Source organism: Ixodes scapularis, unplaced genomic scaffold (genome assembly GCF_016920785.2).
Source record: "Ixodes scapularis isolate PalLabHiFi unplaced genomic scaffold, ASM1692078v2 PGA_scaffold2__306_contigs__length_199485367, whole genome shotgun sequence".
NCBI classification, from domain to species: domain Eukaryota; kingdom Metazoa; phylum Arthropoda; class Arachnida; order Ixodida; family Ixodidae; genus Ixodes; species Ixodes scapularis.
In genome coordinates, this window is record NW_024609857.1 from 152,498,528 (window position 1) to 152,514,898 (window position 16,371).

General features: G+C 43.6%; 1 protein-coding gene across 8 annotated transcripts in view; it reads left to right on the forward strand.

The window, feature by feature from the left end:
* Nucleotides 1-1,520: 1,520 nt before the first annotated feature.
* Nucleotides 1,521-16,371, forward strand: part of LOC8024854 — a 70,963-nt gene continuing 56,112 nt past the window's right edge. For 5 of the 8 annotated variants that reach the window (XM_029970724.3, XM_040211504.2, XM_029970725.3 and 2 more), the window contains exons 1-7: nt 1,521-1,776; nt 2,067-2,299; nt 6,243-6,340; nt 10,599-10,751; nt 11,037-11,082; nt 11,203-11,290; nt 15,853-16,007. In XM_029970724.3, the coding sequence (XP_029826584.2) occupies nt 2,072-2,299; nt 6,243-6,340; nt 10,599-10,751; nt 11,037-11,082; nt 11,203-11,290; nt 15,853-16,007 (768 nt within the window). In that variant the 5' untranslated portion in view covers nt 1,521-1,776; nt 2,067-2,071. The remainder of the gene's footprint in view (nt 1,777-2,066; nt 2,300-6,242; nt 6,341-10,598; nt 10,752-11,036; nt 11,083-11,202; nt 11,291-15,852; nt 16,008-16,371) is intronic. The other 3 variants (XM_040211503.3, XM_040211505.3, XM_029970726.4) reach the window with 1 other exon arrangement.

Here is a 16,371-nt window from a genome sequence, read left to right on the forward strand (position 1 = left end):
CCTTTACCCCCTGGCTTCGCCGGTGCGGCGTGGGTGGGCGCGGTTGAGGAATACGAAACTGCGCAACCACCAGATTTCCGAGATTTCGGCAGAAGGGAAGTTAATGCAGCGTAATGACTTTATTGCTTTTTATAAGCGTGGGAATGGCTCAGAATTTAGTTTACAACGTTAAATTATCACTGTTTATATTGCTGAGAGTTTTCACTCTTCGCGTTTACCATGGCAACGTTGCTTTCTTTCTCTCGTGTTCTGTCGCTCTCTTTTGCGATCGTTCACTCGGGACCCCGGGTGTCGGCGCACGGGATTTGCCACTCCTCCTCACCCACCTTTACTCCCTTGGCTGCAGCGAACAAGCGGGGAAGCGCGATCCAGCAATTGTACATGTCATAGAGATCAGTGCGACGACCGTGACTGCTGACTGGCAAGATGGGCAAGGTGCCAAAACATTTGTGAATGGATAGTAATTGTTTTGTACTTTGTGACGGACGGTAGCTTGTGCCACCTAACCGCGGCGCCAAACGGTCATGCTGTTTTTCGCGTTTTTACGACAAACGCGCTGTCAATGAGCATGACGAGCAATAAAATTACAATATTTGCTGGAAAAACGAGAATAAGCCCAAAAAACGCGACAAGCGACTGGAAAAATCTAACAGCGACTTGGTGAAAAAAGAAGCTCAAATCCGCTTATAATAGGCAGAACTAACCACCCTGCTTGCCCCCCCCCCCCCCCCCCCCCCAACCTCGCCCCCCCCCCCCCCCCCCCCCCCCCCCGTAGTCTACGCCTATGACCGGGAGCCTAATCACCTCACATAGAAGCACCAGCATCCGTACGACATTGGAAACTCGTGAAGAACAACGAGTCCTCTTGTCATTTTGTGTTGAATGCACGACCGAGTGCAAAACGTAGCCCGGGCTTGACTTTGAGGTAAATATTTAAATATACTTTCGATTTTTGTTTTGTTTTATTCTGCCTACCTTTATTCCTAGAGGTATCTGGTCGATGTCTGTTTTGGAGTTCGCAGTTGGTACCAGCAAAATCAAGATCCAAAAGGCCAGAAGCATCTCTGCAAAATCGACATGAATGGTTAGCAATCCTTCGGTTCCTGTGGAATCCCTTGATCTTATAGAGCACAGCCCTTCCATCCCTCACCACAGATGCTGGCACGGTGGTCATCCTTATCAGCGTGGGAACCTATGGAAACGCTGACCTTCAACAGACAGGTTATAAAGGTATCCGAAGATACCTCACCATGGCCATTCCTGCGTTGCTGTGCGCGAGCCACAACGTCACAGGGCCACAGGACGTCACACAGGAACGTTAAAAGGCAACAGCAAATATTATTAGGTCCTCTACGCTTGAGCAGGAATGACAAAGCGTATATAGGCTGAATAAAACAAGCAGCTATAAAAAGCAAGAAATTCTTTGGATTTACGTGCAATTTCGCCAAATAAGACAGGTTTTAAAATGTACGTCCGGCCACCCTGAAAATCAGCGGTCCCGGTAGCGCCGGTAGGTTTTAGTAGCGTCTTGCGCGTTTCGAATGGTGATCTTGGAGGTTTGTTTTGGACACAATTTAATCGAATAAATCTGCTGGATTTTCATAAATGGCGCTAGAACAAGATGCAACTTATTACACCAAAATGCATTTTTAGTAATATTGTTATTATAAAAGTCGGACTGCGCGGAGTTGGTCTGTGGGAAACCTCTCGCCTTTGACAACAATCTCCGACCGATCTTAAGTCACTGCGACAAGACTACGAGACATCTCAAAGATTGTAAGCGCTTTCTTCAACTCCAAAGTTTGTTATTTAGGAGTAGCGCTGCGTGCGCAAGGTAGCATGCATGCGTTCGAAGTTAGCGATCTTCGTTTTCTTCTTACCTTCAAAGTGTAACGGCCATTGTATATCAACAAGGGGGGTGTGCGTGTTTTGGGGTAGTCCATGGATCGGCAGTGCAACGAGCCTCCCTTTGCCCGGAAAGCCGTTCGACCTGAAAAAATGAGTTTCTGTTGATCGTAGCTAGGAGACAGCTTTCAGAGTGGTGATGTCTTCGCGTTACACCTCAGGCAGCATGCTCGGACACTACTCGGAAGTCCGGGCTTACGTCAACCGAGACGATGAAGTCCTCCAGCATGCGGACGTGTTCTTGGACCTGGACGACGATCCCGTCAGCAAAGAAGCGATTCAGCACGACTGGAGCGGCATGCTGTTCTCCCAGGAGGAAAATCCCTTCGTCGACGAGGATAACGACTTCATTCTCATTGCTGAGTGCAACGAAGTTCATGGCCCGATGCCGCTGGTGAGAAGTAGTGCAACTTCAACACCACCATAGAGCAGTTTAAGATCCTGTGCGGTTTGATTGCGTGACTAGTTTCCCTCCAAGTCACTCTTAAATTCTCTTGATTGTCACTCTATTGAGACGCATTCCTTAGAGTATTTTCGTCGACGTTCACATTCATATTAATTGCCCTAAGGAACTACAAGTTCGGCGTTTTGATACGAGCCCTTGCTAGCTTGCTCTCAAAGTGTGCCATGAGCGAGACACAGGAATGATTGACTAGATAACACCTAAACACAAGCTGTAGGTTGATTGTTGCTGCACATTTAGCAATTAAGTGCTGTGTCTTCAACTGATGTTCCTTCTTACATGTCTTAATGATTGTGTTGCTGTAAGTATAAATTATAAATTACCATATAGAAAGAAACAGCAGTTTGTGCGGATTATGTGCTGACATCTACCGGATGCTTCACTAAAAGACGTCAGAATTTTCCTGTGAATATGATGCATCGCACAGAGAAGCAATTGGTGCCGTATTATTCACCGTTTTCAGAGATGTCAACTACACTTTTTTGGCAACCTTTTTACGCCTGAACATCACAGCCAAGTAGTACTCAAAAAGATTGCTCGGGCTGCCAAAAAGCTGCTTTTTATCTGTCGATGGACCAGAAAATTCAGTGCTTCTCAAAGGACCAGGCACCAGGCTATTAATGGATGATGTATTTTCTGGTCTATAAATCGCACCTTTATATTATAGAGTTATTATAATGTATGCTAGAGGTTCAAGTGGCGCTAGAATCTACGCGACTTCCATAATGCATATTGAGGCAGACAGCAACCGGTCTACTTTTGCGGTGCTCCTGTGCACTCCTATGGAAAACCGCATTTGCAATTTTTTTCTTCGCTGGAAAATAACATGGAACACTTTTGTTATTGGTATCATACCGGATAGTATGTACCTTTATTAACATTGTGAAAATTTAATTGCTTTAATTAGCACATTTTTCTTCATAAGTGAACAATGTTTAACTTCGCTATATTTCAGGCCCAAACCTGTGTTCCACAGCAGATGTGTAAAAACGAGCGACTATTCTAGGCAAAATAACAATCAAAAGGAATAAAGAGTGTGTTCAAGGTTTGCCATCATTCCGGAGATGCTTATATATTGCTAATATGCCGGTCCTGTAACCATATGAAAATGACCCCGTTTTGCATCTTTATGAGCGGTTAAAAATATTCAAAACATAAAGAATAAAGTATTTGGGCTACGAAAGGTGTCTCTTTTTATTTTTTTCTATGCCGGGCAGCTTTTATCGGGCACTTGTTCTCAAAGATTTTGAGTGTGCGGGTAATGTTTTGAACGTAGAGCAAGCATCTCTTCACAGAGCAGAAAGAATAATGCTGCGCTTACTTATTTAAAATCTGACTGTACAACGTGGTCTTCAATTTATTTTGATTGTACATGCACAGGGAGTTATTGATCCAGTGTTACTGCGTAGTTCTTGCCGTCTCTCTTGGTTTTCCAGGTGTCCTTCATTTGTTTGGCACATACGGTATATCCCCCATGCTGAAAAGCGCCGACGTCGTGTTTGTGCTAACAGTGTCCGACTTTGCACATAAATACATATATGAGGCTGTTTTCACACCGTTTTTAATGCAATTAATTTGAAAGAAAAAAGCCTTCACTAACCAATTATTTCATCTGCCTGACTGAGAAATGTTCTAAGCTACCTAGCTAGTATGAATGAATTATTCGGAATATTTGCTCTTATAACCAAGCGCAGGGAGAAAATACACTCACTTTTTCCCATAGAAATGCATTACCACCGGAAGTCAATTTTCGACTGGTTGCTATCTGCTTCAATTTGCGACAGCAACATAGGCGTTAGTTGAACCCCTTGCTTACAGTATAGTAACTCTGTGCTTTGTGTAAGTCGCATTTATATCTTTGTACGGTTGGCGCGGCGAAATTGAAACGATAAGCCTGCAAATGTGTATTGTGATTGCGATATGTGCACAAGTTTCAGCATTCTCGTCAACAAACTCAAAAAGAAATATACCCCCCCCCCCCCCCCGGCGAATTTGCACAATTAAGGTCCATACCTAAAGTAAAAAACACAAACGCATCAATGTACAAAAACACAAAAGAAGAAAAAAAAAAAGTGACTTTACGCTGGAAAATATGATAAATCCAGTGATAGGAGTGCACCATTTGCACCAAATCGCACCATCAATGAAATTCTGCTACATCTAGCACCAAAGTGCCACTTTTGCTAAGATTTGTGCCAGGCCTGCTCCGAAATAAGCTTGAGCAAAGCAAAATAAGTTTTGTTTTAATATTGGTTGGTTCTAATATTGACAGAAGCAGGCGGAAAAGAAGATGGTACAAATAAGTATTTCACAGCATCTCTACACACCGTATACTAGTTTGTTTAATTTAGACCGGAGCACAGTCGAAGGCTCGAAAACATGCAACAACGGACACGCACTAAAAACGCAAGTCACGGGACATTCGCTTCATTTGACTTAGTCGATGAAAGAACACATACAGGAAGATGCACGAAAGCCATGATGTCGCGTTTTGACGCTGCTTGGTTTTTCCCATTGGTTCGTAGCGTCGGCTGCACTTACGATCAAGGTGAAGCAAAGCAAAGAGATTCGTTGACCGTACTGGCAGGCTGACGTCGTCTAAATTTTCAGACGATGTCGGTAATGTCAAGAGTTAAAAGTCACGAGAAAGCATTGCTTAGTAATAGGATGGCGACTACTGTGATAAGACAGAACCAGGGTCTTGTACTCCTGATGAGATCGCTTGATTGTCGTGTCTGCTGCATGCCTCCGTGCCTCCTCTCACCAGCGCACGCGTGTCGGGCTTCCCCGCTTTGCACCGGAGTGCTAGGAGCGGCAGCTGACATGGGCGAGCACCTGGATTAGCGTGATAGGCTCGGAAATTAAGATCATTACAATTGCAGGCCTGCCTTCTTTAGTCTTGATTGTAGGTTGATCTATAATTTTAAAAAAGCTGCACCGAGAAAGAGAAAAAAAACAAACATGGGGTTTATATTTGAATAAACACGGTAGTCAAGGTTGTTTCCGTGCAGCTGTCGATCGAAAGAGCAGCATTCTTTGACTTAACTCTGATTCAAAAGCTGCAAAAGCGCGAGTGTATGTTTTTATCATATTTGCGGATGGTTGTTTTGATATTTGTGGGTGGTAGGTTCATAAAACTTGGGGCACACATTTTTATTGATAGAGCTGGTAGAGGGTATGGTGCTTTTTGCTGGCTTTCTACAGACGTATTGGGGTGAGTCGAGCTGGATGGTAAATGCTCACAGAAGGTAGGAAAACAGCTTGAACAAAAGAACACTTACACAGGGACGGGTTGTACAGAAGTTATGTTTACTGACTAGATAAACTACCGGGTGTGAAAGTGGAAGGGGAGAGAGACCTTATCCCATCTGAAATGTTGCACTATGAGTTATTTTTCATCAATATTTTAGTGCCCATTGTTAATGGAACCTGCTCTGACCAGAGCCGTATCTCTTAAAAAAAAAAAAAATTCTATGTTCCTTTTGTACCCTGTTGATTTTTATTAAAAAAAGGTAATAAGTAATATGCTTCAGTATCCTATCAAAGAGGCACCATCAACCATCAAATATGAACTCATTTAATGATGCAATCACTTTTTCATTTTCAAGCGATGTGCTAACAGATGTTGGCATCTGCTCCAAAAGCATCAGTGGCTGTTCTAAACCAATATTTAGCCTGCTACAGAACCTGCTGTGAAAGGGCAAATGTTGCTACCGTCTCTGTACATCACAATGCCAGGGACAAGCGCAATTATCCTTTTGTTGGCTTGTTCTGTAATGCAGACTGAAGAATTGTGATGAAGGTGGTTTTACTGCCAATATTGTTGTTGCTTTTAAGCATATCTGTAATGCATTATTTTGTCATTGTTTTCCAGGTCACCATACCTCATGATGTGGGGGAGAGAATGGAGCACATTGACATCAACTCCCTCGTAATTAGCATCCTCTCGGTTGACTACCAGCAAGTAGGAGCGTGAGTGTTTCGTTATGGTTTGAAGAGAGTTACGAAGCCAAATTGCCACACTACATAATGATAGATATACCATCTGGCGTTATGCTAGATAAAAAGTGTCTCTATAGTTATTGAAAGTGCTGTGTACCCGCTGTAATAAGGCACAAACACCTTTATATTTTTTTGCCATTGCCTTCAGATGCAAGTTATCTTCGAGAAACAGCATGTCTAAACCAGTTCTAGGCTTGTTTACATGTGAACTTGGTTTAACGTGAGTTCTGGCCGATAACATTTAGTGGCAGATAAGCCTTGTCCCAAACAAGTGCCTAGGGTTGCGTAAGGCTAGCGATAGCGACTATTTCGATGCCCACTTTCAAAATAATTTGAAAAATAATCTGCAATATTATTTTGATGTTTCTAACGCCACTTCCTAAAGACACAAAAATATTTTCAAAATCATTTTGATGTCCCCAGTCGAAATGTTTGTTTCCTCTTATTTTGACATCTCAAACTTAGAACTTTGGAGCTTCGGAGGCTGGACGGTTCGGACTGGAAAGTGATTGAAAGTGGTGGTCAAAAATATACCATCTTGCTTGCAGGCGGCATTGCGGTTCAAGACACACTTTCTGAAAACAAATGTGCAGTCGACTGCAGTTATTGTGACCTTTTAAGTGATATGGAATGCAAAAAACTTTGCAAAGTACCTGAGCTATCAGGCCACACATAACGCTTGCTTGGTTGTGCCCAACATTACAGAATGCAACACTGTTGCTTTTCAGGATTTATTTCACGTCTTCATATAGACGTGGGGTTCTCAAACTTTTTGGTCTTACGGAACCCCAGGAAGCCTCAAAGACTGCCGTGGAACCCCCCCCCCCCCTATCTATATTTGCCGACCGAGAAGCAATAGATGCACAATTGTAGGCAATTTTGCTTGTGTGGTTTCTCATATATCCCCACCTTATCAATCGCGATGTCAGTACAAAGTGAAATGAAGGCGCTTTGCATGGTCCTGCCGCGCAGCCTGCGGCAGGGGAGGGGAGGGGGGGGGAGAGGGTGAGAGGGGGAGGGGGGGTTGCAGTTTGGGTGTTCGCGGAACCCATGAGACCAGCTCGTGGAACCCCTGTGTTCTCCGGAACCCAGTTTGAGAACCCCTGATATAGACAAAGGAGCTAAATCTTGTGTCATGAAATTTGCAGTTGATTGGAAAATGCGTGTATCTCGTACAACCGTGCCAGAACGTTTGTTGTTCGCACTGGTCAAGAAACATCACGGAGGCAATGTTTGCATTCCCAGCTTTTTATTTAACATTTCGATTGTTTCATAGTTAACCCGCTCGTTATACATGAAAGAAAACAAAACTCTAGACTAAACACCAAACTCACGAAACCCGGTTAAAAAACAAGGCGGGAGCCAGATACCGAGATAGCAACCATATGAAGACGTGCTTGCACGATAGGGAAGCATGAAAAGCATTCCAAATTTCTGTGTTATGTAGTGCACACACTTACATTTGTTATGTGCAGGCAAGACAGAGGTATTACAGCTCACCTTTGTTGTAGATTAAAAAAAATTTAGGGAGGACGCTTTCTGAAATGATGTGCAAGAGCTCAGAACAATGCTGCCGGGCATGTCACATTTGAAATTATCAGCTGTCGAGCCAGTCTCACACACGCTGAATAAAGGCTTGTTCACACTCTTGCGGCCGACTTCGACCGAGAGAGACCAGACCGGTTTTTAAGCCTCTTGCGACTTCTTAGGACCAGCACCGCAGCATCGCATTCTGTCCTAAGAAGTCACAAAAGGCTTAAAAACCGGTCTGGTCTCTCTCGGTCGAAGTCGGTCGCAAGAGTGTGAACGGGCCCTAAGAGATTTCCACTGCCAGCTAGGACCAAAACTTATTTGGCACCAACAGATGACTCCGTCAACATGTCAACACAACACCGACACCACCATCAGAAACTAAACAGAATGAAACGATGAAACACAAAAGCATGAAACAACTACCATTGCGATGGATGTTTTGCGGGGGGGTGGGGGACGTCAAAATAATGAACCTGATGAAGGCGCTAGTTTGTCACTTTATGGAAGTGACGTCAGAGACGTTGAAATAATTTTAAACATATTTTGACGGTGGACGTCGAAATAGTCACTAGCTCGTGTATACCAACAGACAGTTTATCCATGGACATTGACATTTTAATGGCCAACATAGAAATGCACATAAAAGTCGATAAAAATATTTGGGATATTTGGCTGGACCCAGACAAAATGTATTGTGGATGCAAGTCAATTTCCATCTAATATTAATTTATTCTGACGTTTTAGGATTTTATAGGCATGTGAAATACACCTAGGATGTACAAGTCTGGAGTTTCTAAATTCAAGCATGACATATAAAGTAATTTTCAGGATAGGAAAAAATACCCCACTCCTCTTTCTTTTTTATTTGTCATTGTGAAGGAAGGGCTCTCCTCTTTTGGGGACACTAATATAAAACAAAATAGAGGATGGATTTCCTTTTCTAGTTGTATGCACTTTATCATTTAAAGTTTTATGGTGTTTGGTGCCAATGTCCTTTATTTTTCTAAGCAGATGAAACTTGCATAATTGTTCTAAAAGCCTTTCTCACTTCACCAATTTATTGCAATAAGTGGTAGTTTGACACTCTAAGGATTCCTCTCCCTGGAAACGTCTGCAGCTTGTGGCTGCCCGTAGTAGAGGACAAGCTCCGCCCCAAAAAGCACTCTACTCTCCACCTTAGCGAGCAGACGCTGGAAACGAGGTGAGAGAGGAGCTGAGTCCACTCGTCACCTCTTCAGCGTTTTCTCGCTAAAGTGGGAAGAGTGGAGGGCTTTGCAGGAGGTGCTTGCCCTGCTTTTCTTAACCTGCGACAGCATGCAGAACAGTGTGTATCGTATTTACTCGAGTAATACTGTCGGAGACCAGTTGTAACGAAGTCAAAGGGAATCGGAAATCACTTCGCTACATCCGCTATTTCGTTATAACCGGCACAAAATAATGGAAAATCGTGATCGTTTCGCTGTAGACACTATTTCGTTATAACCGACTTCGTTATAACCGGTCTTGACAGTAGCCGCACTCTTTATGAAGAAAACCTGAGGGTTTGCTTTTCCACGGAGCACTCGGATCGCCAGTCACCGTGATTGACAGCATGACTCCAGCGGTTTACAGTGCAGAGATAACGTCTTTGCGCGAAGATACTATCTATGAAGATTGCATTTGTATGGAGAATCGTGTTCTCGATCTGGTTATTCGCTAAGTTATTTATGCGGAACACGATGATTTGCTGTATATTTGCTTTGCAGGAAAGTAGAAGCAAGGGCCTTGTTCATAAATAGTGCGGCTATTACTCGAGTAAATACGGTATTTCTTACATGCATAATGCAGCACACCATATCGAGTCTCTTGCATCGAGGTATCGAACTAAAGTAGTCTTTGACTACGGATTCAAACTAGATGTGCAAATGTATTACTGCCAATGGTCTCCCACCACACTGTGCAAAAAATTATGGTACTCACTTTATCGAGTGTGCCAAAGAAAGACCCTATTCCATTTCATTGACAAGAGGTGCTGAGTATATAGAGCAAATGGGATGTCACATCACTGATCGTCTGTGTGAATATCTTGAGGGTGCATCATCGTTAGAAGCATTGTATCACCAGATTGTACTCCACATTAAAGACTGCCTGGCATGCACCCAAAACGTTTTGAAACTCGCATCGTTGGGAGACATGGTGAACGCTTTGCTATTGTGGAGAGGTTGTCAGACCTACTAAGGAAATAAGCTGAGCTAATTGGTTCTGATACATCTTGGGTGAAACCAGCTGAACACAATTAACAGAAAAAGAGGAAGATGTAATAAAACAGTTGGTAGTCCAGCGGTCGGTTTGCCATTCTTTTCTCCTGTCATCCCCGTTCCTTTGTTCAGCTGGTATCACCCAAGGGTTGTCAAACTGTTCGGGGTGACGACTTCTAGCCAGAACATGGCAGTGTCTCCTCTTGTCTTGACGAAGCGAAAACTTCCGTTTTTAGTGTATTTTTGACGGCTCTTTTCTGTCACTACAAGTATACGTCGTAGCAGCTGAAAGCTCTCTAACTGTAGTAATTGTTGTTTGCGAGACTTTCTAGTTCTTACAACTGGGCCCACTTGTGTAGCTGGTCATCTTTTGCATTATTAACTCAACTCCCAGTCTTCCAAGTTGCATTTTATTCCTGACTAATCAGGCATGTTTGGTGGCCATGGGAATCTTCTAGCTCTTCGACATTCCCGAAGCTCGACAGCCAAATGCTGATGCCAAGCATACGAGACAACCTTCATATTTTTGTCAACTACTCAGTCATGCTCGACCCCAAGGCAAGAGGATTTGTACGGCCCATGTGCATTGCCTACGCATCCTCCGACAAAGGGTGAGTTTCACTGGATTTACTATAGAGCGGCTTCTAAGTGTGATGCAATGTGATCTCGAATACCACTGAAAGATCTTGTTGTTTCAGTGCTTACTTACTTGCCTAACCATGCCTTATACTTGCTCTTGCATCTTACTTCACCTCACTTGGTGGAGCACTTGCCTAACAGCACCTCGCTACTTTACTTGCCTAACTGCTTTAACGCGTTTAAATGCCAATACTTTTTAAGTTTCCAAGAAACTCTCATGTCTTGAACCATCTTTTTATGCTCCTGGTACTTTTCAGCAAACTTGTCAAGAATGCACCCTACATCAGGACTGCTCTGATTGAGGTATGAAGAATGTGTCACAGTTTTTGTTTGTACTTCTTGAACAGTCAGTCAAACTAAATATGTTATTTAGGGGTATAAAATGTTTGAGGAGGTGCCATGTTCATGCTTCTGCTGGCACAGGCATCCTTGGCTCTGAAACTCTACAACATCAAGTACTTTGTACAAGGTATCAAGAATCTCTTGAAGGATGTCAAGTACACGAGGAGAGGTAGGAGCACTTATTCTGCAAATAAATTATCAAGTCTCGTTTCCTTTTTGCAAGTACAGGGATGTGATTGCTGTGCCAAATTGCACGAAGCTAGTTAGCCTGCTTCATCCTGCTACATTTTGCCAGGATGTGAAGCATTTGCACCAACATTGCACCAAAACTTTATTTCACTTTATTTACGCTGAAGATATAATAGCTGTAATATAATAGCTATAATACCAGATCGTTGTGGTAGGCTTGTGCAAATTTCAGAACTTTCAATGATTCAATTTGTTCTTTGGATCATACAGTGACGGTACTGGAAAGTTGCACAATATGTATTTCTCTTATTTGTGGTGTGTTCTGGTGGGTTGGTTAGCCTTGTTGAGGGTGCTTCTCACCGTGCACTGGTATATCACAGCGAAGCGACAACCATAAAGCAGGCATCGCGATTTTACATTTGTTTCTTGCTTCTCCATAGCACATCCACGGGCTAAATTAAAAGCAATTCTCCAAAGTGGGACATTGCACACAATATCTGAATAAACCTACGGTTAGTATATATGATAGATTGCAATATTCTGACATCTGACAATATCTTTCTCAAATTAGAAATTTTGCAAGGATAGTTAAATATTACAAGCGGGTGTGTATGAACTGCTCTGTAGATTTATTTTTGTGTCATCCTTCTTCTTTAGTTATTACCTCTATGAAGGTCCCAACTGTTCGATGGTGCGGTCACTAGAGTAAGTTTAAACTAAATTAGCTAGAGCAGTGGATGGAAGCTTGCAGAAAACGCTAATCCGTTTGCTGGGATTGCTTTTAAAAAGGCGTATTTACTGTTTATATGTTGCTCTTTTTTATAATAAATTCCTACTTTTAAAACATATAATTGATAGTCATAATATTAAAAAAAAAAGCTTTGTTTCTTATCTGACTAAAGAATTGCAGTCAACCTTCAGAACTTGAATGAAACATCAAATCGGGTGCTCAAAATTATTCTATTCTAACATTCTATCATTTCGGCTTATCTTTAATTCCATACATAAAATAACCATTCACAGCATTTCATACTGTCCTTCACTTATCAGCGCCTTGCTGTGCCGTGTCTAGTGCATCCACGAGCAACTAAACAGCTAGTTTTGTGTTTGAGGGAATCAAACCTACCATATCGTGGAAGCGCCCACTTCGTTCAAGCACCCACTACCGTATTTACTCGCATAATAAAATAATGAATGCACTCGCATAGTGAATGCACCCCTCACAAGGAGTACAAATATTTCAACTTTATTTTCCCTCACGTAATGAACGCACCTCCAATTGTTTGCTCCGCGAGTCTCGAATTGCGTCCAACTTAGCTAGCTACCAAGCCCACCAGCCCAATTTTCTTTTGCCGCCAAGCGGTCAGGCCAAGTCAAGCCAAGCCAAACCGCTCTTGTAATGGCTGCAAGTGCGTAGTTGCAGAAGTGATCAACCGTGAAACTGAGTGGCGCGTACACTTGACGAAGCTTGGGTCGAGGAATTACCCAGCTCCGGATGTTCTTCACCTATCACATGCATTGATGTCAACAAACACACTTTCGTCTGTAGTCTGCTTTCACGCAGTGAAATCGTGAAAGTGGTTAGACCTAAGAACGGCTGCATAGCTCTCCGTGCTGAGTGAGCTTCGTAGGGCGCTTTTCCTTTGGCAAAAGGCATGCAATTTATAAAGCATGATTATTGTGGCACGCCCCCGATCAGCTGTGGGTGCACCTTTATCAGTGGAGACGTGCCACAGTACCTTGCCGTGTCATATTGGCACCTATTATGACATTTGCATGAAGTGTGTAGATGCAAAAATTTTACCGCGCGTAATGAACGCACCCCTCAAATATGTGTAATTTTTCGGGGAAAAAGGTGTACATTATGTGAGTACCGTAAAGTTCCGAGAGAACGCCCACCCCCGAGAGGTCGCCCATCCCGTTTTTCTGGCTAAATATCGGTAACATAAAAATTCCGAAACATCGCCCATCCCCGATTTCTGTCGGACGTCACGCAATGTCCTACGGGAATCGCATCAACCGCGCAATTCGCTGTACCGGCATGTCAGACAAGCGAGTTTATAGCTGATCCCCGCGTTTTTGTCCGCGATCTGCGTTGGCGATTCCACGCGAGTTGGTCCCGCCTGTACTATATCGCATCGTGAAATACGATTTTGCTGCGTTCGCGATCTGCGGTATTTGTTCCCGTAACATACGAGTTTTGTAGCGGATTCCTGCCTTTTTGTCCGGGATCTGCGCGCGCAATATCGGTTCCTGTGACAGGCAAGTATGTAGCGGGTTCCCGCGTGTTTATCGCATCGTGAAACGCGAATTTGCGGTGTCCGCGTAGTTTGTAGCCGGCTTTTGATAGAGTTTTGCTGTGGGGTCCCCAAAGATAGCCCACCTTATGTTTTTCACCATTTATCTCTTCATTCTAAGTGGGCGTTCTTTCGGAACTTTACGGTAAATACGGTATTAACATTTTCCAAATTTGGGAATTATGCCAATTATACCTTTAGCGTCCAATTTGACCGGACAAGCGCCCATGTTTAGATTAACTAATTTTTCATTGAAAGTGGAGTTGGCGCTACCCCGGTATTTTACGGTACTGTGCAGTTGATGGTAACAAAAAGTTGCACAGAAGTGGGAAGGTAAAGCAAGCATTGTCTTAGTTGGACAGGCCAACACATGAATCTCATCATGATATTCTCAGTCATGTAAATGCAAAGGAAGTGTGCTTTATAGGGTATATCAGATCTCTGCTAGTAACTAACAATGTGGCTTCTATATCTATGTTCAAAGACGTCATGATTCTGTCTACACCTTGGTCTTTCCAGCATAGAATAACGCAATAGTCAATGATGATGTGAAGGTTATAAATTTGCCCCTCTCCCTCAGTATTGTGAAAAGGGCAATAGTAACACAAGATGTATTGTACTGTAAAAACCCGCATATTATACGGACCCACATATAACGCAAAATGAAATCTGAGACCTGCAAAACAAAAGGTAAAAAGTTTAATCTGCACATACTGTAAAGTTTCGAAGGAACGCCCATTCAAAATGAAGAGATAAATGGTGAAAAACATGGGGTGGGCTATCTTTTGGGATGCCACAGCAAAACTTTATCAAAAATTTATTATGAACACCCTGGCACTGGCTACAAACCACGTGATGCGGGAACTGATACCGCAAATCTTGGACACTGCAAATTCGTGTTTCACGATGCGATAAACACGTGGGAATTCGCTACGAACTCCTGTGTCACGGGGAAGGATACTGCTTGTTGCAGACGCAGCAGATTCGCCTTTCACGATGCGAAGGAGCCGCTGAGGCCCGCCGAGAACTCGCATCTCACGGAAACGAATACCGCAGATCACGGATGCAGCAGATTCAAGTTTCGTGTTGCAATAAACACGAGGGAACCTGCTACAAACTTGCCTGTCACGGGAACCGATATTGTGCGCGCAGATCACGGACAAAAACATGGGAATCTGCTACGAACTCGTATGTTACGGGAACAAATACCGCAGATCGCAAGCGCAGCAGAATCATACTTCACGATGCAATATACTACACGCGGAACCAACTCTCATGGTATCGAGAGCATGTGCGCATACTGCAGACAAAAACGCAGGAATCCGCTACAAACCTTATGTCACGAGAACGGATACCGCAGACCGCGGATGCAGCAGATTAGCATTTCACGGAGCAACATACACGCGGGAACAACTCGCGTGTTACAGGAGCCGATATCGCACGCGCAGATCGCAGACAAAAACGTGGGAACCCGCTATGAACTCGCTTGTCACACGTGCCGGTACAGCATGTTGCGCAGTTGATGCGATTCCCGTCGGACCTAGTGTGACGTCCAACGGGAATCGAGGGGTGGGTGTTTCGGAATTTTTATGTTAAGGATATTTAGCCAGAAAAATGGGATGGGCAATTTCTCAAGGCGGGCATTCTCTCGAAACTCTAAGGTAATGCAATTCAAAAGCACAGAAGTCCATAGAATTTGCCTGCAGTCACTCAGTGTTTGCGGCGAGGTGTGGAGCACGATGTTCGTTCGCAAACCGAGACAGGTTCTGATCGGTCTTGCTGAACGTTCCTTTGTTCGAAACCGGAAATGGAAATTCCTTGCGCCCTTGCACTCGAAAAAGGCTTTTTTTCGAACTTCTACATTCATGAATGCAGCCTTTGGTCACCGTAAACTTTCGTCTCGCTATACTGTTGTCGATGAGATTGCCTTTCTTTTAAACGCAGCCGAGTAATGCTTCTCTAATGAAGCCATCACGCAGCTTGGCGAGACGTGTAGGGAGAACGGGAGACGTCGCCGGCACCGGGACACAAAGAAACGAAAATGTTTCAGTGATTGCATGCCCCATACTATCGCTGAAATGCTTTGCTACAACTAACTAATCTCATAGCAATGATATATGCAAGAAAGCTGTCAGATTTTATTCGAGGCTTGGATTGATTTACCTGTGTTCAGGTTTGCATGAGGTGTCAGTTTTGCTGTGACCTCTCAGCATGGAGGTAACCTTGCTTTCTTTCTCCCTGGGAGAAGTCACTGTTGGCCGTGGACCCTGCATGGACATGGTGAATGGTGCTGCCATCTCTGAAGCCAGCTTCCATGAGTCGCTCAACAAGTATGAGGACATGCTCGAGGCCACCTTGCAGGAAGTAGAAGACTCCCTCAATGCAAACATTCCCTTCAGTGCAAGTATTTCCTTTGGTTAAACCTTACCAGATATCTGCCGTCTATTGCCCCCCCCCCCCCCCCCCCCCAAACCCGAATTCATTAGTTTGTTTTTATTGTGAAAGCACTAAGGAGTTTTAAAACAACGTATGCAATTTTAGCGCACGCTAGCGCTAAATTTAGTGATCGCATTAGCACACGCTACGGAAGAGAGTTTTACAATAGCATTTCTCTGCCGCAACACAAAATCCCAAGCATCTTGCAATTGCAATGCCATCAAGGTACAGTTAATTTTTATTTCACACACAAAATGCTGCAGTTTGAGAAAAAGCAAGTTTTTTGGTCCAGAGTAAGATTTTAGATTTGGTTAAACGTGAGAATGCA